At 37.9% G+C, this 22967-nt stretch overlaps 1 protein-coding gene across 4 annotated transcripts in view; it reads left to right on the top strand.

The window, feature by feature from the left end:
* The window catches only part of LOC127866258 (tuberin-like), a 133673-nt gene that overhangs the window by 17572 nt on the left and 93134 nt on the right, over positions 1-22967 (top strand). For all 4 annotated transcript variants that reach the window (XM_052406691.1, XM_052406690.1, XM_052406689.1 and 1 more), the window contains exons 6-16: positions 386-518; positions 858-909; positions 3041-3166; positions 3534-3607; positions 5801-5927; positions 8114-8257; positions 8930-9079; positions 10034-10137; positions 17409-17490; positions 18700-18855; positions 22270-22401. In XM_052406691.1, the coding sequence (XP_052262651.1) occupies positions 386-518; positions 858-909; positions 3041-3166; positions 3534-3607; positions 5801-5927; positions 8114-8257; positions 8930-9079; positions 10034-10137; positions 17409-17490; positions 18700-18855; positions 22270-22401 (1280 nt within the window). The remainder of the gene's footprint in view (positions 1-385; positions 519-857; positions 910-3040; positions 3167-3533; positions 3608-5800; positions 5928-8113; positions 8258-8929; positions 9080-10033; positions 10138-17408; positions 17491-18699; positions 18856-22269; positions 22402-22967) is intronic.

Raw genomic sequence — 22967 nt, 5'->3', positions numbered from 1 at the left:
TAACCTTAAAAATTTAAAATTGACCTAATTTTGGACTTACACTTATTCAGAGTTCTGAATTCTGTGTTAACTCTTTGAATGCTGGGTAATTTGTCGTCTGCTAAAATGTTGTCTGCTGAATTTATAAAATTCGCATTTTCTTCGATTTTTTTCAAAGAATACTATCAGAATAGCAAACAGTTTGGATCCTGATGAGACGCCACGTTCTGTGGCGTCTCATCTGGATCCAAACTGTTTGCAAAGGCCTTAAAAATTCGGTTCCCGCATTGTAAGGGTTAAGCCATAATAAAGTGTTTTGTTTAACAGCGATAATACTGTCTATTTAGCTTTTACACCTGCCTATCCACTATTGTTTACCTTTATATTGACTTTATTTTGGACTAAGGGAGGGTGTTCCTGGAGTGGTTTCCAGAAATGGTAAATGCTGGAAAAGTCACAGAGTTCTTGCCCCTGCTCATCAGTATAATTAAATTCAATGCCGCTTATATGGATGAAGACATCATAGCCGGCTTTGTAAGGTAAGCCAATTATCACTAATTGCATGATGAATAGTCTTATCATTATATTATGTCTGCTAGTTGTAAAATCCACTTTTTCTATGTCTAGCCTCTATAAATATGTTATATTCACAAAATGAGCATTCAAAGAACTGTAAACTCTACAAAGTAAAAATGCAAAGCTAATGCTTACAGTGCCTTTGTGAAGGCTTAGTGGGTATTTTCAATTTAATATTCACATATGCTATAATAAATTCAACATCTGCTTCTAATAAATGGAATTTTAAGTTCATAATAATAATTATGTTTGAATTGTATAGCTGCTGTCTGTTAATTTATTGTTTGGTATTTTAATAATAGAGAGACATGTAAAGTCTGCAACCGACCAAAAAATCAGGAGAGTGATATAAAGGTAACATTTTGTTGACTAACTTGTAAACACTTATTTTTGTATGCAAAATAATGGTAATATTAGTGGGGCACAAGTTTAATTTTAGTAAACAAATCATATTTTGTTCATGTCTTTTTACATTTTCTTAATTTGTATGCCCCCTTTTCGAAGAAAAGGTGGCATATAGTGATCGGACTGTCCCTCTGTCTGTCTTTCCGTCACACTTTGCGTTTAGGTTTCGAAAAATGCTCATAACTTCTATGTCCCTTGAGATATAACCTTCATATTTGGTATGCATGTGTATATGGACAAGGCCTTTGTAACGCACACACAAATTTTACCCTTGTGACCTTGACCTTGAATTTGGGTCCGCGTTTAGGTTTCGAAATCTGCGTTCAGGTTTTGAAAAATGCTCATAACTTCAGTCTGCAAAACTAAGTTTCTTGTCTTTATAGCCAATGTGGCTATGAAACTTTGAAAATGCCATAGCCAGAGGAAAGTTTTCATAGCCAGAAAAAATCACGTACAGTGTCATTATCATGAAAGAACGACAACAGTCGATATATATAAATTGCAATTGGGGGGTAAGATTGTAAACAAATCAGTATTCCAGGTTTCAAAGTTGAAACTTTTATTCCATCACATCTGACACTGAGAGGTTTTTTACAATATTTTGCAATGTTATTTTCATTATCAATCATATGAATGATTCACTGTTATGGTTATTTCGTAATTTCACGGTATTAATAAAGACATTCAACCGGTTTACTTAATTTATAAAAACCCTCGCACTATTATTTCATTTATCGGCGTAGAATGCAAGTTCAGTTTACCAAAAGTATTAGGACAATTTTAAATCCGCGAGCCAGACTGTACACTCTCTATAAAATCTAAGGGAGATCACTAATGATAGAAAACTAAGGGAAGTAATCAAGCGTTGTCACTAAGAATTTACAACTGAAATGCGTAAATTGATTTATTGGTTTATTTGCTCTGATTTTTTTCATCGCAATTCAGGCAATCTTTTTCAATATTTCTATCGCCAGAGCCGAGATTTCATCGCATTGGCGATCAGGCTATGGGTTAATTTTGCAGACTGTAACTTCTATGTCCCTTGAGATATAACCTTCATATTTGGTATGCATGTGTATATGGACAAGGCCTTTCCATACGCACAAACATTTTTACCCCTCTGATTTTTGACCTTGAAGTTAGGGTCCGCGTTTAGGTTTCAAAATCTGCGTGTAGGTTTCGAAAAATGCTCATAACTTCTATGTCCCTTGAGATATAACCTTCATATTTGGTATGCATGTGTATATGGACAAGGTCTTTCCATACGCACACAAATTTTTACCCCTGTGACCTTGACCTTGAACTTAGGGTCCGTGTTTAGGTTTCGAAATCTGCGTTTAGGTTTCGAAAAATGCTCATAACTTCTATGTCCCTTGAGATACAACGTCATATTTGGTATGCATGTGTATATGGTCAAGGCCTTTCCATATGCACAAAAAAATTTACCCCTGTGACCTTGACCTTGAAGTAAGGGTCCGCGTTTAGGTTTCAAAATCTGCGTTTAGGTTTCGAAAAATGCTCATCACTTCTATGTCCCTTGAGATATAACAATCATATTTGGTATGCATGTGTATATGGACAAGGCCTTTCTATACGCACACAAATTTTTACCCCTGTGACCTTGACCTTGAAGTTAGGGTCCGGGTTTAGGTTTCAAAATCTGCGTTAAGGTTTCGAAAAATGCTCATAACTTCTATGTCCCTTGAGATATAACCTTCATATTTGGTATGCATGTGTATACAGACAAGGCCTTTCCATATGCACACAAATTTTGACCCCTGTGACCTTTACCTTGAACATAGGGTCCGCGTTTAGGTTTCGAAATCTGTGTTTAGGTTTCGAAAAAAGCTCATAACTTCTATGGGGGCATAAGTCATCCTATGGTGACAGCTCTTGTTTTGAGAACATGTTACCTCTGCATATGCGCAATTTTAATGTTGAGAAGATGAGTTTTGTACCAGAATGGGTGCTTTCTTAATCAATGCATTCTAACCATTTGTTTTATATGCAAACTAAAATGTGGTATTCTCTGTCCAATCTTTGTTTGCCACACTGCTGTAAAGCTGCAATGTTTCAGCAGCTGTGCCTAGACGTGCTGGACGTGGTACTGTGCTACAGCTACCTGCCTGTGGAGACTCTATATGAGGTGGTGGCAGCACTCTGTAGGATGGTCAACACAGCAAAGTACTGTGAACACAGCTGGAATGTATGTACTACATGCACTTCTCTTGTTATGTTTTGAAGTTTAATCAAATACTTGCGTACAAGAAAATTGGTAAAGAATTAATTACAATTTTGACAAAGCAGCCAAAATTGCTGTTTTATTACTTAAGACTACAATAATGATGCAAGCCCCACTGATAGCGAAAAGACTACAATAATGATGCAAGCCCCACTGATAGCGAACTAAACATCTGAAAGTCTTGTTCAAAATTTACTTTCTCAGAGCTTGCATTCCTGTCCTTATTTCAATCATTGATAGAGATAATTGAATGATTCTTGGGCTTGATTCAGTGAGTGTTAATTGAACGCCAGTCTACCAGTTGTGCCATATCGTCTGTGTTGTGTTTCAGTTGATGAGGAAGTTGCTGGGGACTCATCTAGGACACAGCTGTATACATGCCATGTGCAGCATGCTACAGTCAAGGTATAAGTGCAGCATACTTGATGTGTTTTTCGTGTGGGCATTAAAGTGATTTTCTTGCAGCTTTCTTGTATTATACTGTAAAACCATTAAATTTCGTGTGGTACAAATTTTCGTGAAATTTGTTGGTCCGCTGAACCACGAATTCAAGTACCAACGATTATTTATACATTTTTAATCAGAAATCAGTCATTTCCGACATTTTCTTTTGTTGTCGGTTATCCGAGATATTTGTTTTTTGTAATAGTTATTAGGAGAACGTGTCTGAACTGTTCCCGTTTTCAATCATGTTGAAAGAGACATTGTTTGATTGAGATATGCTAGTTAATACAATATGATGTTTTCTTATTGAAAGTGTTTGGGTAATAAGATTTTTTAAATCAAGCAAGGTATTTAAACTGTACATCAACGATTGTTCTCTTTTACATGACGTCGTCAAATTAACAGTTTGCAGATTTATCACATACGTCAATTAGTGCCAATCAAAGTTAAAAGAGACATAACGGTTTTCAAACGTGTATTTTGGGACCCTTATTACTCAGTTGTTACTACTAGGGGAACTATTGCGCTGAAAATTGCAAATAATGTCAAAACAACATTGATGGCAATTAACGAGCAGGGACCCACAAGTGCGCCGTTTTATTGCTCTTATCGACAATTATCAGCAACACTTTCATGCTTCAGTGCACATTAACATCAAGTCTTGCTGTCAACACAGATTAGCAGAATATGCTTCGTTATTACTCTGGTTGTTTAAATAAAAGATTAATTATAATGACGGTCAGTCTTCCCCGAAAATTTGAAATCCACGAAATAACGTGTCAACGAATTAGTTGTTTTTTATTAATCCACGAAATTTCATACCGAAAAATTTCCATACGTTTACAGTATTAGTACATGTATTCTTCGAGGGTTCTGAGCAAAACTTTGTAATTGCGTATTTTTTTCTTTTAAAGAAACAAAAGTTTCATGCTTTAGCCCACAGCTTGTTGCTAAAATACTCTTTAAAAAAAAGTGTGGCTTTGTGAACAAAATAGAGTTTTTGTTCTATGTTGTTGTACAATAATCTTGATTTATTTGACATCCTTGGGTCATAAGAAAAGCTCTGCATTTATATTTCATATTTAAATATTAAGCTTTGCAAAGTTTTGAAGCATTAAAACTCCATTTCCAAAATATTTGCTTGCTATAGAAATCGGAAAGTGTGTTATGTAACCAACATGTTTATTTAATTGATGGCATGAATTGCCGAGATTCCTCTTGGGGATTGGACTTCCCACAGTTGTAAACCTTTTTAAAAAGGAATAGGCATCGAATGTTTCAGACATTGTTATAGTCAGATTTTAATTAAAAATGGCTTATGGAAATGTTTGCAAATGGTGCTCTGTTAGTTAAGGATTTTCCAACAGAACATTCTCTTGTGGGAGGTAACTGGGGAGAAGCAGTCATACAATAGAAAAATAGAGGAAATTCATCGCATAACCTCTCATTCCATGACCTGAAAGATGCTACAATAGTGACTTAAGACTTTCATGAAAAGCAGTAAAACACAAACTCGATCCAAGACATCAAGGAACATGACATTTTATAAAAACTTCATCAGATTTACCAGGGTTTCCCTTGGGAAAATCTGAAATGATGTCAAATGAATGGGGGCTGTCCTTTGGACGGTTACCCATGATGTTTGAAAATGTTTACACAATTACTTAATATCAATTGTGTAATTTAAAATATATAACAAGGTATTGCTGAACTTTGTTTAAAAAGTGTAATATTTATTTGTAAATAAATGAACTCTTCCATTCATAAAAAATATGTAATAAGAATCGTTTCATTTGTACAATTATAAAACCTTGTGCACAATGAATTGACAAAATGATGGGAGGATCATTGTTTATGGTGCCAAGTGAGTCCAGTATGGGAAATATTCATGGTGGTATATATACACCTCACCAAGAGATATTAAGATGGCCTATGTGGGTGACCAGATTGACTTGACTGTATCAAGCTTTTTTTTAACTAGATCATAGTAAAATGTGTTTTGTAAGTAAGAATCAGATTCAATTAGACATATTTATTGTGATTAGATTTTTTTTTAAGTTTAGGATGTATTAAATTATACTTTAAAGACTGGGCTTTAACATCTGGGTTCCTGTTAAGCAGTATGACAAACATTTCTGTTTTGGTTTCTTGCAGGTCCTATCCAATAGATCACCATCTACTGCGTGGTGGTATCTTCTATATTGGCATGGCACTGTGGGGTTCAGGTAAAGTGCAGAAGCTACAACACACACCGGCTGCTGTCCTACCTTCCTTCCTCCATGTAAGACTTGGCTCAGCTGTATGTCACAGGATGTGAGCTGCATCATGCCAAAATGGGTCTGCCATTAGCAGCGAATGTAGCTCCAGACCAGCCTGTGCATTTTTGTCCCCTACCGGTGAAACCGGAGGGGACTTATGGTTTGCGCTCTGTGTGTCAGTCTGTCAGTCTGTCTGTCAGTCTGTCAGTCCGTCACACTTTTCTGGATCCTGCAATAACTTAAAAGTTCTTCATATTTTTTCATGAAACTTAAAACATGGACAGATGGCAATATGGTGATTGTGCACATCAATTCATTTTGTTCCTACGTCAAAAATTGTGATTGCTATGGAAACAAATGTAAAAAAATTTTTTTTTTTACTGACAATGGTGGAGTTTCACCGGTAGGGGACCATATTGCTTGGCAATCTCTTGTTCAGTCTGGTCAGAAACTACCTTTCCACTAATGAGAGGGATAATGTTGCATGACTTCATAGCAGACAGGTTACTTCTAACCAGACTGCGCCAAATGTACACATGCTCCTGAGAAGCATTTGTCCAAGATGCGACTCATGTACACTTTATACATCTGATCTCAGAGCTTTGCTCAATATTACAGCTAGCATAAAATTATATTTCAGACATAAAATACATCTTTAGCCCAGTTGCTTGAAATTTAAATGCCCAATAAAGATAAGAGCTGGTTATGAAGATTTCATTTCATAATTTATAAAGATACCTAGAATCCTACAACTGGAGTCTCATTTGTTTTTCTGAACTGTTCGAAGTGGTTTTAACATTGTTAACAGATAAGGGAAAATTATTCTTTACAAAGACAAGACTGTCTAGCAATTATACACTATTCAGAATTCATTTTATGATTAAATACTTTTTTCCAAGGATCTTTCTTGTCCAACATCATTGAACAAATTTAAATTTAGATTGAAAGATTAGCTCACTAAGAATAAAAGTAAAATTTTATGAGCAATACAAAATTTAAATCCGTCCTATGAAAGATTAAAAAGAAATGAGTGGAACTACACACCTAAACAAACATTGAGTTTGGTCTTTTTTCCAAAACTGGTATAGTAATAATTAATTTGTTCAACAATATTGACTAAGACCGACTCCATATGAGCGTCATCATGCAAAAACTGGTCTTATGCAATATGCAGCAATTGTATCTCCAAACTGGCTTGTGCTTTTGCACAGTCTGGTCAGGAGTTGTGCTGTCCTTAAATGAGACTAGGAAATCTTGCCAACATGATCGCTCCTGGCCAGACTGCAGGGATGGGCAGGCTGGTCTGAAGCTACCCTGACCTCATATGGCATAAGGCCCATTTTTAGCTCTACTGACCGAAGGCTTGAAGAGCTTATGTTATGCATGGTTTATGTCGTGCGTGTGTGCGTTAGACTTTTCTTGTTTACGCGATGAAGTCCACAGTTTTCATCTGATTCTTTTCAAACTTGTTCAGTGTCTTTATATTAATGAGGACTCGAACCCTATTGGAAATGGGTTACATCAGAGTAAAAAGTCCATGTTTACGCAATAAAGTCCACAGTTTTCACCCAATCATTTCCCAACTTGCACAGTGTCTCTATCTGAATGATGAGTCAAACCCTATTAAAAATGAGCAATATCGGAGTTATAAGTCCAGAATTATCTCTCCTTGAATTTTAGAAAAAAAAATGAAAATCTTAAACATTTTCCCTTAGCATTTGCAATATTGAAGATAGCAACATCATATTTGGCATGCATGTGTATCTCATGGAGCTGCACATCACAAGTGGTGAAAGGTCAAGGTCATCCTTCAAGGTAAAAGGTAAAAAAATTAATTCAAAGCGGCGCAGAGAGGGACATAGTGTTTCTGACAAACACATTTCTTGTTTGTTTACATATAAAGTTCTATCCTTTTGAAACTTCAACGGATGTTTTATATCATCAAGGGCCAGAACCCCACTGAGAGTGAAGAAAATGTGTCCAACTTATTGATGAAAAGGAGCCATTTGAAGTTTAAATTTTATGTTTCTTCTTGTTTATGCGATAAATTTCCCATTTTGGGTTTGTTTATTTAAAACTTACTCAGATTGTTCATACTATCAAGGGCTTGAGCCCTATTGATTCCAGCCAGTAGAGCGATTTAGGCCCTCATGGGCCTCTTGTTAAATGACACCTTTCTTATGTTTCATGCACTCTCCATCTATGCTAGGTGCTGCAGCTTGGCCATCCTATCACGAGCTATGAGGTCACCCTGTCCGTACAGAGGCTAGTCAAGAAGTATGGCAAGGACCTGCCTAGCTCTACCTGGGACATCGTCCTTGATATTCTAGAAACACTGCTCAGACTACTAGAGGTATTCTTTGCACATTATTTGATGTACTTAAATGCATCTGATTTTAAACAATACGAAAATTGTAAGGTGTAAATTGTACAAACATTTTGATACCTAAAATATTTGTGAGAAATTCATCACATTGTTTGAGGTTATCAACATTAAATACCACTTTTATACTCTAGTAACCACTTTGGAAAATTGATTTTCCTAAAATCTTTTAATTAATTATTTCCCAAAAATGACAGCTAGGCACGTTATTCAAGTCAAGAAAAAAAGCTTGGAAAAAACATTTTATAATGATCTAACAGTTACAGGTCATCAATGAACATATATTTACTAATTTTAAGAATAAATGATCCCTTGTGGTAGGTGTAAACCAGGATTTTAAATTTAGTATTTTTATTTTGTGTCAGATCAGTTTTGCCTTTGATCATAGTAATTTAAAAATAATGAAGGCATGTTACTTGTTGAATTGCTGGTTGCGCTCAGTGGTGGAATTATTCCTGATTAATCCAGAGTTTTAACATCCAATTCCATTTGAGAGATTGATATAGATTGGTTTGTTATTTTAAGGAGAGTACGGGACAAATCTCGAATGAAAAAAAAAGAAAAAAGATTGACAAATACATTTTTACCAGTTACGGAACGGCCTGATTTTCCCTATTTCATGTATCAGATAATTGCTTTCAGAATGCCCAGGACTTATCTGCTAACCCGCGTATCTACCCTGACCTGCATGACACCTTGACTACCATAGAACAGCTGCATGAGAACGGTTGCTACTCTGGATCACTGGAGAGGCTCTTCAGAATTATTGAAATGTGCACTGCAAAGAGGCCTGTATGTCTTTGTTACAGCTGGGACAGTTATTAATCCTCTTTAAATACTAGTTATTAGTAAATTTATATTCTCAGTGTATTATCTGTTCAAGTACTCTAGTGAAAACGTTTTTTATTGAAGGCAAAAAAGGCTATGTTTCTCTTTTATAATTTGGCTTGTCTGTTTTTCAAGAACATTCAGTGGGACAGTTTATATTCATCAACTCTAAAATGGTGTCCTCTTTAGAAGTAGTGCACATCACTGAGAACCTTCTTCCTTTAAGTGGCCCACTAGTCAGCCCTCAAACATATAATGGACCAATGTCACTGGCTGAGGTGCACTATATGTTTTAGCAATGACTGGGAGGTCAGATTTGTCACTGACCAAGAAATATGAAGCACTGTCAGCAAGATTCCATCACTTCTTGTTTAGAACTCAATGGTATTTTTTCTGTGAGGGATGCAAATCATTTCATTAGTGAAGGTGCTTGAAATTTATCTGCACTAAAAATTAAATCCATAGGCTTTGCTTGACAAAATTATTATTTTATTTGTGCTCAGTTACAACATAGAAATGTTTTAACAATGCAGATTAAAAGCCTTCTGTGATTAATATACACAAACAAGAATTATTTGTATGTATGGTATCATGTATACAAATGGCAATAATCAAAACATGATATAAACAAGTCAAAATAAGTCTCTCTCTGGGAAGACATGTGCGTAAAGTGTTGTCTCTTATTAGCCTGTGGACTCCACACAGGCTAATCAGGGATGACACTTTTCGCCTTAACCGGATTTTCACTGAGGTGAGACTTCCTTGAACATTAAATTCAAAAAAAGAAGAAAGTGTTGTCCCTGATAAGCCTGTACCGTCTTCACAGGGTAATCTGGGATGCCACTTTATGCACATTCATTAAGCCCTGTTTTCCCAGACCGCACCTCCAATCTATTGTGCCTGCTTGCTGTATATCAGGAGCCATCTGTGATCCTTCTGATCAGCCATCTTGCTCAAGATATCAGCCCTGGGTCTGAGAACTGGATTCACAACCTCTGTCAGCTGCTGGAAAAATATCTTAGGTACTGAGAAACCAACTTACAGGAATTATTCTTTATCAAGCATTCAAAAGTTTGTGTGCTTACGTAATGCTTGATGGTTCATGCTTACCAGTTTTAATATCATAAATACGTTACCTGTTATCTCTAGCTTACCCCTTTCCAAGGGAGTTATTTCATCCGGAAAATATTCAAGCGCTGGGAATCGTCCACCTCTACAAGAATCCAAATCAGGTTAAACATAGTACAATGCAACCTAACAGGAAATCAAGAACCACAACTCATCTTTCCTTTCCGGATAAAACCATGTGCACGCCTATTTTAGGCTCAGGACTTATGTGTTCTTTTCACTGTGTTTTTGTCGGAGTTTAAAAGGATAAAGTTTATTTATCTTTTATTTGTATCATTCGGTTTATATTTCGATTCTTTTTGTTGCAGTAATTGTCATATTTCTGCTTTTGCTGGGTTTCTTTGTTTGTATCGTCGCTCATGTACATGACGTCATGAGCACGTGAACCACGAGGAATTCGTGCCTATTCCCCAATAAGTAATTGAGGTCAATTGGACAGCGTTCTTTGTGTTTACATTTTGTGGTTTAACTTTTTATTTGAATTTATAATCATTAATTTGTTTTTTGTAGGTTCTTTCTGTTTCTTTTATTTCAGAATGAACTTACAGGATAGAGGTTCTTGTGGTCATATCAAAGCAAGGTGGGATTCCCACGATACTTGCTTGGCATGTACCGGTTGCACATTTAATAACAAATGTGTGGTTTGCGATTTGTGGGCTTACGACGTATGGACAAAAGCAGGTCGCCGGAGGACGTCGATCAGCCGCAAACGCAACGAACCTCCATCCGACGTTGATTACCCGGTGACTCCACTGGTCAAGGATGACCAGCGGTTTTGTCAGTCACTGGGTACGGGGCAAGATGGTGTTGTTGTCAGTCGATCGTCATCAGATCTTATGACTCACACCATGCATACCGGCGACATTGATCATGGAACGACTGGATCAATGTCAGACCACATGGCAGCCGCCATTCTACGGTCTTTGTCCGGTGACGTAACCGGTCATAATATGACCGGCCGGTCCGGTCCGGTCACCGGTCATGTCATTGGTCCGGTCCGGTCCAGTCATGTCACCGGTCCGGTCACCGGTCCGGTCCGGTCATTGATCACCGGTCCGGTCCGGTCACCGGTCAACAGTCATCAGTTAGGCCTGCCATTGATAACACCAATCGCCGGTCAAGAAGAACTCGGTCTTCATCATCGGCGTATTCTTCTACATCCGTTTCGTCGTCGAATACATCGTCTTCATCAAGGAGTGGACATCGGACACGCTCTTCTTCGTCGAGCAGTTATCATCGTCGCGGCGCTCATAAGCGATCACGTCGTCACTCACGGAGACGGTATTCCAAAAAATCTCGATCTCATCGCAGCCGATCCACATCTCGACAGCACAGCCGATCCAGATATCGACATTGCAGGAAACGAGGACGTCGGCAACGTTCATGTAGACAGCATCGGACTTACCATTCGTATAGTCGTTCACCATCGTATTCCGTTATGGAATCGCATGTTTCCATGCCAAATGTGTCGGTTCCAACGTTGACTGCCACACGTATTGCATCTTCAGGAGCTCATCTCACTTCTACGGCGTCAGTTTCAACACCACGGGTATCATCTACCGTATCTAGTCGTGTACCCCCTACAGCTACCCTGTCGAATCCTGATACACTATGGATACAGAATTCGGCGGGACATTTTGTACCGGTCAATGCTGATAATTTACCATCTTCCGGTTTACATTATCAGTTTACTGACGTCGGGGATGATCATTCGCTGTTACCAGACAATTACAATCCGGTACAAGATAGTCTCACTTCTGTTCCTGCTGATTCTATACAAACCGCTGGTGTTGTAGAGAGTGAGGCTGATTCAGATGCAGAATCTAATGTTGAGACGGATCAATATTTAGCTCCGATTGGTCAGATCTATGAACTGATTTTTCGTACTCTTGGTGAAGATTACTGTCCAAGACCTGCTGAACTGTCTTCAAATGCGACGATTTCTGTGACAGAACAACTTTTTCGTACATTTGATCCCAACAGGGTTATTAAGTCGACGGCTCGTCCTGACCCGCGACTTCCCATTGGTTCTACTGTTCTATCTGTTCTTCAATCATTGGAATCAGCTAATAAGACTATTCCAAAACGAGGAGAAACATGGAAAATTCCTAAGGAACTAGCTGATCCAAAACACCAGGAAGGTAGTAAAAGTTACAAACCTCCTGTACCACATGCAACATCTGGGTTGGATTTTTCAAAACTTCCGGTTCCAGATCCGGACATTAGCAAGCTATCTCTTGTAATGCCAAGTGGTTCCAATTCAGATTCTGTTCCGTTTTCAATGTTGGAAACTTGGGAAATGAGGGAACGTAGATCATTAGGTTTGACTAACCAAATTGACTTTATGCTAGCGACAATTTTACAAATGGTGTGTGATTGGTCGGAATCTGTTCCGGAGGAACTCCGTGATTTGTTAATTCATCTCTCACGGACCACACTGGCCTTATCTCACACTTCTGCTTCTTTAATGTCCGAGATGCTAAGGATTCGTAGAGATCTTATCCTTACTTCTTTACCTAAAGATTTCCTGTTGGAACCTGGTATGAACTCGCTCAGAACAGCTCCTCTCACATCAGGGTTCCTTTTTGGTGGAAGGATACAAGAAGCAATCACAGCTGACAAGGATGACCAACTTCATGCTTCTTTAGCTAGAAACAACTCTGGACAACGCCAAGGGGTCTTTAAGCATCCTGCTTCTAGGCCACCAGCAGTTCCAGCATTCAAGACGGCTAAGAGAAATAACCTTTTCTCTAAAAAGCCTTCTTTTAATCCACGGTCAGGTCCTAATAGTCTTCCTATAACAGACCTTCTTTGTCACACAAGTCTTCTAATAAAGATTCTGGGAAAAAGGGCAAACCCAAGCCGGGACAGAGGAATTTCAAACCTTCTACCGGCAGGGGCGCACCTCATGCTTATCAGCCCTAGGTCCCTTCCCTTTCTACCGCCACAACCTCCGATGCCGGAAATACCAGTCGGGGCCAGACTTTTCCACTTCTCAAATCGATGGCTTCAAATTACTTCAGACGCATGGGTTCATTCTCTTGTGACAAAAGGCCTGACTTTTCAATTCGAAAAAAGGCCTCCACTTTCTCGCGTCCCTATAGAGCTGGTATCTCGGCATCCACATATTCCAGAGTCCATTCTCGGGCTCTTGGAAAAACAGGCGGTAGAAAGGGTTCAAGATCCTTATTCTTCAGGATTTTACAGTCGTCTTTTTCTTGTTCAAAAGAAAAATGGTTCCTGGAGACCAGTAATAGATTTAAAAGTGTTCAACATGTATCTCCTCAAACCAACTTTCAAAATGGAGACTCCTTCTTTCATACGGGAATCCATCAAACCCCTGCACTGGGGGGTGTCTTTGGATCTGGAAGATGCTTACTTCCATGTTCCTATACATCCCAACTACCGGAAGTACTTGCGATTCGCCTTTTTAAGGCCAAGTCTACCAGTTCCGGTCTATGCCTTTCGGGTTGGCGACAGCCCCACGAGTTTTTACCAAACTAATGTCGGCAGTCGGATCACACCTCAGAGTTCACGGGATTATTCTTCTTCAGTATTTCGACTACTGGCTCTTACACCAGCTCGATCGTCAATTGCTTCTGTACAACCTAGAATTCTCTTGGAAGGAACTCCTTTCGTTAGGGCTCCTTCTCAATGTAGACAAATCAGACCTCATTCCTTCACAGGACTTTACGTTTGTGGGAATGAATTTCTTGACCCACATCAATCGGGTCAGAGTGTCTATTCAACGTATATCAGACCTTCTGATGAAGGTCAACTGGGTTTTGTCCCAATCTCATATAACAGCTCAAGAATTCCTCCCTCTCAACGGTATCCTGAGCTCAGTAGCAGACTTTGTGCAGTTGGGACGTCTCTTCCTACGTCCTCTTCAGCACTATCTCTCAGCTTGTTGGAAATGGTCTCCAGGCAATCTATTAACACAGATTCCAATCCTTCCCTCCTTAAGGTCTCATCTTCAGTGGTGGCTAGACGAGGAGACTCTGTTGGCAGGAGTACCCCTTCTTCCTCCGCAACCGTCATTATATCTAATAACGGATGCGAGCAAGGAAGGGTGGGGTGCTCACCTGGAACCTCTCAGTCTGATAATTTCAGGGTTGTGGTCTCATCAGGAATCTCACCTACATATCAACAATCTAGAAATGCGAGCAGTATTTCTAGCTGTATCTCATTTCCAATCACATCTTCGAGACTCTTGTGTGATGGTGTCAACAGACAACACATCTGTGGTGGCTTACATCCAGGCACAGGGGGGGAACACATTCTCAATCCCTGTATCTGGAAACCAGAAAATTACTTGTTCTTTGCAAAACACTCAACATTCATCTGCTGGCAAAATATATACCAGGTCGCCTCAACGCCCTGGCGGATGGTTTGTCTCGCAAACACCAGTTACTTCCATCGGAGTGGACACTTCATCAAGAAGTGACCAACCAGATCTTTTTCAAGTTCGGTTATCCCCTGGTCGATCTATTTGCAACCAGACACAATCACAGACTTCCTCTGTATGTGAGTCCAGTTTACGATCCAGCAGCGTGGGCAATCGACGCGCTTTCGTTCGCGTGGGACCAACTGGACGCTTACGCCTATCCCCCACCCATTCTAATTCCCCAAATATTGGGGAAAATCAGGGTGGGCTCTTGCAGGATACTCCTGATTGCCCCTTGGTGGCCCAGAAGATCTTGGTTCAACGATCTTCTCAGTCTCCTGTACGATTATCCCAGGAATCTTCCTCACAGGTCAGATCTTCTGTCTCAAAGCGGCAGACTACATGCGGACCCAAAAATGTTCCACTTACACGTCTGGCCGTTATCAGGCAATCTTTGCAGAAGAAATGTTTTTCTGTCAGGGCTTCAACCCTCGTTGCTTCGGCAAGGAGAAAATCCACCAGAGCAGTCTATGATGCTCGTTGGAAACTCTTCTCCAATTGGTGTTTTCGAGGGAAAATTAATCCCCTCAATCCCTCTGCTAGACGAATAGCGGATTTTCTCATTTATCTTTTTGATGATAAGAAACTTTCTCTTAGTTCCATCAAAGGATACAGATCTATGATTTCGCATACATTGGCTTTCACTAAGTCTTCACAAGTCTGTGCTGATCCAGCTATTTCAGAACTTGTTCGAGCTATGGAACTTAGTCGTCCTGTATCTCGTACACTTGCTCCTAAATGGGATTTAGCTTGTGTGCTAGGTTCGCTTATTAAGGCTCCCTATGAACCTCTTGATCAGGCTTCATTACAATTCCTAACATGGAAGACCGTTTTCCTTCTTACTATGGCTTCAGCCAAACGGAGAAGTGAAATTCATGCGCTTTCTATCGAGGATAGTCATCTTCGTTTTGACTCTTCTGATGGATCCGTTATATTGTTATGTCAGTCAGGATTCCTTGCTAAAAATCAACTCCCCTCTATGGCTTCCAAACCCTTCAAAGTTCCAAGTCTATCTAGAACTTGTGGACATGAAGATGATGATAGACTCCTTTGCCCGGTCAGGGCTTTGAAGTTCTACCTTAAAAAGGTAAAGTCTATTCGAGGTTCTCGCAAGAGACTTTTCATTCCATTAAAAGGGGGGGGGCAATGTGTCTGCGGCTTCTATTTCTCGTTGGATAGCCTCGACTATAAGGAAAGCTTATTCTTCTCTTTCATCGAGGGATTTATCCCTGTTTAAGATAAGACCGCATGAATTAAGAGCTCTTTCGGCTTCGTGGGCTTATATTAATCAGACCCCACTATCTGAAGTGCTTCAAGCTGCTTTCTGGAGGAATCCGACCACCTTCTCCTCTTTTTATCTTCGTTCTCTTGAGTGCCAACAAGACAATTTGTATAAGTTGGGTCCTCTTGTAGTGGCTCAAACTGTAGTTTCTTCTATGGCGTAAGTACACTGGTACCATCCGAGAATTAAGTACTATACTGTACTAACAAAGATTATAAGAGGACGTGATTCTACTATCTCTGGCTGTAAACCCTCTATATGGGTTCTGCTGTGATGGGAAAAAATATGCGAACCTTCCCGCCGCAGCTGCAAAATCAGCTAGAGATAACAGGTAACGTATTTATGATATTAAAACAAATTTTCTTAAAGTAAAATTCATTTTAATTATTAAATACTTACCTGTTATCGGTAAGTCCCACCTCCCACCCCGCTCATCGCCTTTTTATGTTTGCGTAAAGGAAAGATGAGTTGTGGTTCTTGATTTCCTGTTAGGTTGCATTGTACTATGTTTAACCTGATTTGGATTCTTGTAGAGGTGGACGATTCCCAGCGCTTGAATATTTTCCGGATGAAATAACTCCCTTGGAAAGGGGTAAGCTAGAGATAACAGGTAAGTATTTAATAATTAAAATGAATTTTACTTTAAGAAAATTTGTTTTGAGAGTGTATTTGGCAACATGCATCATATCTGTTATAGCTATGTTGATAAAAACAATTATTTTGAATATTGAAATGCTTAAACAGTCCTGAAATAACTTTCACTTTGTGGATTTTAATGGATCTGGTGAATAAAAAAATATTTTTTATGATTAATAAAGGTGTTCAATCTTTGTATTCAAGGCTTTTTCCTTCTTTATCAAGAGCCATATTAGGCCCCTTCCCCCAAGAGAAAGGACTTTCCCCAAAGAAAATTTTGTTAAAATGATGCAATTTCCCCCTAGTTTCAAACTTACTATTGGAAATGTCTTCCTCTTTTTCAATTTGTTGATACTTTTTTCCACAAAAAAGAAGGCCAGGTCCTTCCCCAAATCAATAAAGAAACCCTGGTATTACACAATTAAAATTTTATATGTGCATTTAGTTGCCATGATAGGGATGTTTTATATGATGAGGCTTTTCAGCTGGCTACATTTTTTGTGTTGATGTATTTAGGCCTGAAAGACTTGTTGATGTATTTTAGGACTGAATAATTTGTGGATGTATTTTAGGACTAAAAGATTTGTTGATGTATTTTAGTACTGAACGATTTGTTGATGTATTTTAGGACATGGAAAGACTTGCTGATGTATTTTAGGACTGGACGATTTGTTGATGTATTTTAGTACTGAACAATTTGTTGATGTATTTTAGGACATGGAAAGATTTGCTGATGTATTTTAGGACTGGACGATTTGTTGATGTATTTTAGCACTGAAAGATTTGTTGATGTATTTTAGGACTGAAAGAAGAACAAAGATCCGATTGAAAGCCCTTGAAGTGCTCTCCTTTGTTCTCAGTGTCAACAAGCACCTGGCTGAGGTGAGGCTTATACACATAGGATGCACTTCTTTTGTTGTAATGTAAAAGGGATAAAGGTGTGTTAAGTTTTATATAGAAGACAGTGGTGATATTTCTGTGACCAACTGTGACTGTCTGTTTGCTTGCCTTGACAAGTTGTTCTTTTAATGTATTGTTATTTATTTGGCTTTATCAAAGGGCTTAGGTTTATTTCATAATTTAATAATTACTCAGATACCATGAGGCAGTGAGTTTAAATTTGTCTTTTAACAGGTATTTGATCATTGAGTTTTCCTTTATTCCCTTTTTTACTTATTATAATGTGTTGAAAGTTCATCTAGCTTGCACAAATTAACACATTGTTGACCTTGAATACATAATAGGACACTCAGTTACAATTTAATTTTAAATATGGATGTTTTAGTCAACTATTTATTACGTAAATCTATTTTACCATAATTATTCTAAGTTTTTGGAAGTTAATAAGTTTGGTGTTAATTGTCGGACACCCCCGTTTTAGCTGAAATAATGATTGTTTATGACTATATTTTCAGACGTATAGATTTTGGTCCTTAATTAATCACACTAAAAATTCGAACAGTTTGTTTTACAATGCTACATTACCAGAATATCACCATGTTGTGCTTATCTTGTGACACTTAATGCATTTTTATAACCAGCTTAATGTCATAAAACCTGGCAGATGAATGCTTAAGACAATTGACCATAGCATTTGCTTTATTGGGTTATAACTCTGGGACCGATTATAAACAGTGGTTTCACACAAATATCGTTGAAACAATTGACACTTGAGTATTTGATTGTCAATTCAATATTTTGAGAATCTCTAAATTTTCAAACCACAATATTGTTTTCTCTACATTTTTGGTCACCTGTGTTTTTTTGTGTATCTTTTCTGACCCCCCCCCCCCCCCCCCCCCCCCTCAAAAAAAAAATAAAAAATTAAGTGTAAGAAAACTAGAGTAATTAGAGTTCCCTTAAAGATGATAACTTCATAATACATGTTTGCCATTTATCATGTGAATTAAAGTAATACATCCTTGTCATACTCACAGGATGCGTACTCTTCAAATAGACATGAAAACATTAGTTAAATATTTTCGATAAAATTGTTTAGTCTATTTGTCTAGAGGTTAAGTTTTCCAAAATTTAAGATTTGTTTCATACCCCATTTGTCTGAAAATTACTATGGTCTTGTTTCGATCACAGGAGGAGCTTGTTCACAATGTTGTGTTGCCACACCTATGCCATGTGGACAATGAAACGGATGTGCATGTTCGGAAGTCTGCCATAGAAATCTTGCTCAGCCTGGCTCATGGTTGTTCAATGATGTACTTTCTAGACATTATCTCCATTGTAGAGAAGGTAAATGTTGTTAATGTTCTGCAGCATAAATTGTGTAAATAATATACAAACATGTCTAATATGAAATATTTTTGTTTTCTCCATCATTATACTGGTTAGCTTGTTATAAAGCAGCATCGGGGTTCTCTCTTTTGTCAGCCAATAGCTTCTTAAAGCCAACATGATATAATATTAAAATCATCTGTGTAAGTATATTAAATGTTATAGAAAGTTCCTATCCCTTATTCTCATAGTATCGGCTCTCCTCATAGTATCGTGACTTTAACGAAAAACCCATAAGAAATGCAAGACTAAGAATTTTTTTTAGCTCGACTATTATATATGAAATATATATAGTGGAGCTATCCTACTCACCCCAACGTTGGCGTTAGTGTTAGCGCGCAAATGTTAAAGTTTTCGTACTACCCCAATTATTTTCATTGTCCCTTGACATATTGCTTTCATATTTTGTATACTTGTTGACCAACATGACCCCAACCTATAAACAAGAGCAGACAACTCTATCAAGCATTTTGTCATAAGTATGGCCCCTTTTCCACTTAGAATATGCAGTAAATGTTAAAGTTTTCGTACTACCCCATTTATTTTCATTGTCCCTTGACATATTGCTTTCATATTTTGCATACTTGTTTACCAACATCACCCCAACCTATAAACAAGAGCAGACACTCTATCAAGCATTTTGTCATAATTATTGCCCCTTTTATACTTAGAATATGCATATTATTGATAAATCTATGTTAAAGTTTGCATACTACCCCAAATATTTCCTATATCCTTTGACATATTGCTCTTATATGTTGCATACTTGTTTACCAACATGACCCCAACCTATAAACAAGAGCAGACCACTGTATCAAGCATTTTGACATAATTATGGCCCCTTTTACACTTAGATAATTGAACATTTTGCTTAAATTGCCATTATTACTTTGACAAAACAACACTTGCCTGAATACCACAATGGATTCCACCCAAACAATACCCCATGCTCCTACCCAGAATCCCTCCCCCCCCCCCCAACCTCCCCCCCCCCCCCCTAATATTTTTTTAAAACATCATCTAATAAATTACCACACTCCACATTATACCCCCTCTCACCCCCCCCCCCTACCCCCCCCAAAAAAAAATAAATATTTTTTTTAAACATCATCTTATAAATTACCACACCCCACATTATACCCCCCTACCCCCCCCCCCCCCCAAAAAAAAAACAACAACTTTTTTTCCTTTTTTTATTTTTGAAAGATCGTCTAATAAACTATTGAATATGAACAATTTCCCCATGACGGCTTACGTTATACTGTCAAGCACTAGAATAGTCGAGCGCGCTGTCCTCTGACAGCTCTTGTTTTTTTTTCAATTTTTAGAAGTATTAATTTATTGGATGGTTATTTATTACTATTACAAAAATCATTCTGATGACTTCCGCAGTTAATTGGATAGTCATGTTTATTCAAGGGTGATTTTTGATGATGCTGCTTCAGCGAAGCAGCTCGTCTAAGTTATCATACCAGGAAAAAATTCTTCACAATGGCAACCTATGTAAAAGACCGAGCCAGTCCGATTGAGTTAGCTTAATTTTCTCAATCAGCATACCTTGGTGATTATCATTGATAAAGGTAAAGGCAGCTTGGTTCCTGTCCTCTTTCAAATTTATCAAGGGGTTAGGGACAGGAACCAGACACAAACTGCCAGGTGGCACTTCGAACGCTGTGACGTTGGGAAAACCCCAAAAGTAGTTATTTTTAGATTAGATCGAGAATGTAACCCGCCTCCCAGTTTTGCTGAATGGATAAAGTTCCCCACGAGTACTACTTCCCTGTACCCTGATTTTTTTTTTTCGTACCCAAAATTTATTGTACCAAATTTATTTTCGTACCCATTGTTTTTTCGTACCCACATTTTTTTTTCATACCCCATGTACCCAAATTGTTTTTCGTACCCACATTTTTATTTCCCCCACCCACTATAGTGGGGGACATATTGTTTTTGCCCTGTCTGTCTGTTGGTCTGTTTGCTCCAACTTTAACATTTGCAATAACTTTTTTAATATTCAAGATAGCAACTTGATATTTGGCATGCATGTGTATCTCATGGAGCTGCACATTTTGAGTGGTGAAAGGTCAAGACCAAGGTCATCCTTCAAGGTCAGAGGTCAAATATATGTGGCCCAAATCGCTCATTTTATGAATACTTTTGCAATATTGAAGATAGCAACTTGATATTTGGCATGCATGTGTATCTCATGGAGCCGCACATTTTGAGTGGTGAAAGGTCAAGGTCAAGGTCATCCTTCAAGGTCAAAGGTAAAAATAATAATAAAAAAATCAAAGCGGCGCAGAAGGGGACATAGTGTTTCTGACAAACACATTTCTTGTTTTGTACCCAAATTAATTTTTTTGCATAATTTTTTCGTACCCAAAATTTGTTTTCCCAATTTTTTTTTTGTACCCAAAATGTTCGTACCCACATACACAATTGTGGTTAAATAGATAAACTTAAATTGATGTTTTTATATCCATCCTCTTCAAAAGCATTGTCACACCAGTACTGTCAGTAATTTGATTAAATTACGTAACATATACTTATGTCAGTTTGTTTATGATTTATTAGAAGCTTTATCAAATGTTTTATATGCTTCTAATTTTTGAAAAAAATGTAAACATATTTTAAGAACAACATGAGCAATAGTTTTGTTATTTCATAAAGATACTATTTATAGACCAAGCACATGGGCATAGTAACAAACCTTAGCAACCAATCAGAAGGCCCCATATTATGAACACATTGAGAATGATACAGATTACTGCAGGAAGCTACATGCAAGTCTAGGCCGTAGTTTTTGTCAAAACAATGCTGATTTGAATGCTGTTTTTGATGTTATGTGACACATGCTTGTTTCTTTATTTTTTCATATCCAAAATTTGTATGTATTCATTAAGAGGGCCGATACTATGAATAGTCATGCAAAGTTGAGCTAAATCATTATGTGATATGGGGCCATGGTAGCTCCAGACCCACCTGCCCATTTGCGCAGTCTGGTAAGAAGCTACCTTGTTTTCTTATGAGATCTGGAAACCTTGCAGGACTTTAACCCTTTGCATGATGGGAAATGTGTCGTCTGCTAAAATGTCATCTGCTGAATTTCTAAAATTAGCATTTTCGTCAATATTTTTTCAAAGAATACTATCAGAATACCAAACAGTTTGGATCCTGATGAGACGCCACGTTCTGTGGCGTCTCATCTGGATCCAAACTGTTTGCAAAAGCCTTCACAATTCGGTTCCAGCACTGAAAGGGTTTAAGTGGACAGGGTAGTTCCTGACCAGACTGCACAACTGCAGGTATGGAGATACCCAGGTAGCATATGGCATAAGAATCATTATTGCATTTAATATTTGGCATTGCAAGGTCTTCTGTCGCTCAATGATGGGTCTTCACGTTGCCCCATTTGTTGGTCCTGAAACAGTGGAGGTTTTCTCAGATGAGACAGACCTTATTGACATCAAAGCTGCAGTTGGTCCTCTTGTTAAACTGTTTAAGGTATGGTGTTTATTTATGAATATAACTAATGCCTGATTTGGTGTTTACCTCAAAATTGATATATTGTAAAACCATTTATGTTGGTCTGCACAGATTTTCTAGATCTATACAAATATTACTGTTTCGTGGAATTTTGAGAACAAAAATTAACAAAAAACAAACATTAATAAAATAAAGCATTCTTTAAAATTTACATAGTTTGTCACATGTGACAGTCTAGTGTTATTGTACCCTATTATCAACCAGTTAATTAAGAATTAAATGCCTGTTATGCAAACAGGGCATGTCACTGTGGGAGATATAGTCTTTTTACAAAGTCTCAATTAAACAGTGGACATCCAATAAACAGATTTGATTATAAACAAATGTTTAAGACATCAAAGCCAGTTCTCTATGAGTGGCAATAATTGCAATTACAAGTACAATAGTATGTGTTAGTGCCAATAAACAAATATCATTTCATCTTGTAAGGAGCACTGAATTTTTTCTTACATGTTGACTTAGTTGAATGGAAAGTGTTAACATAGGACATTAGTAGTTACTGAGCCAATTGAAAAAGTAGTATT

Source organism: Dreissena polymorpha, chromosome 2 (assembly GCF_020536995.1).
Source record: "Dreissena polymorpha isolate Duluth1 chromosome 2, UMN_Dpol_1.0, whole genome shotgun sequence".
In the NCBI taxonomy this organism is placed as follows: domain Eukaryota; kingdom Metazoa; phylum Mollusca; class Bivalvia; order Myida; family Dreissenidae; genus Dreissena; species Dreissena polymorpha.
Note: the sequence above shows the minus strand (reverse complement) of the source record. Positions and strands in the feature narration are given on the sequence as shown.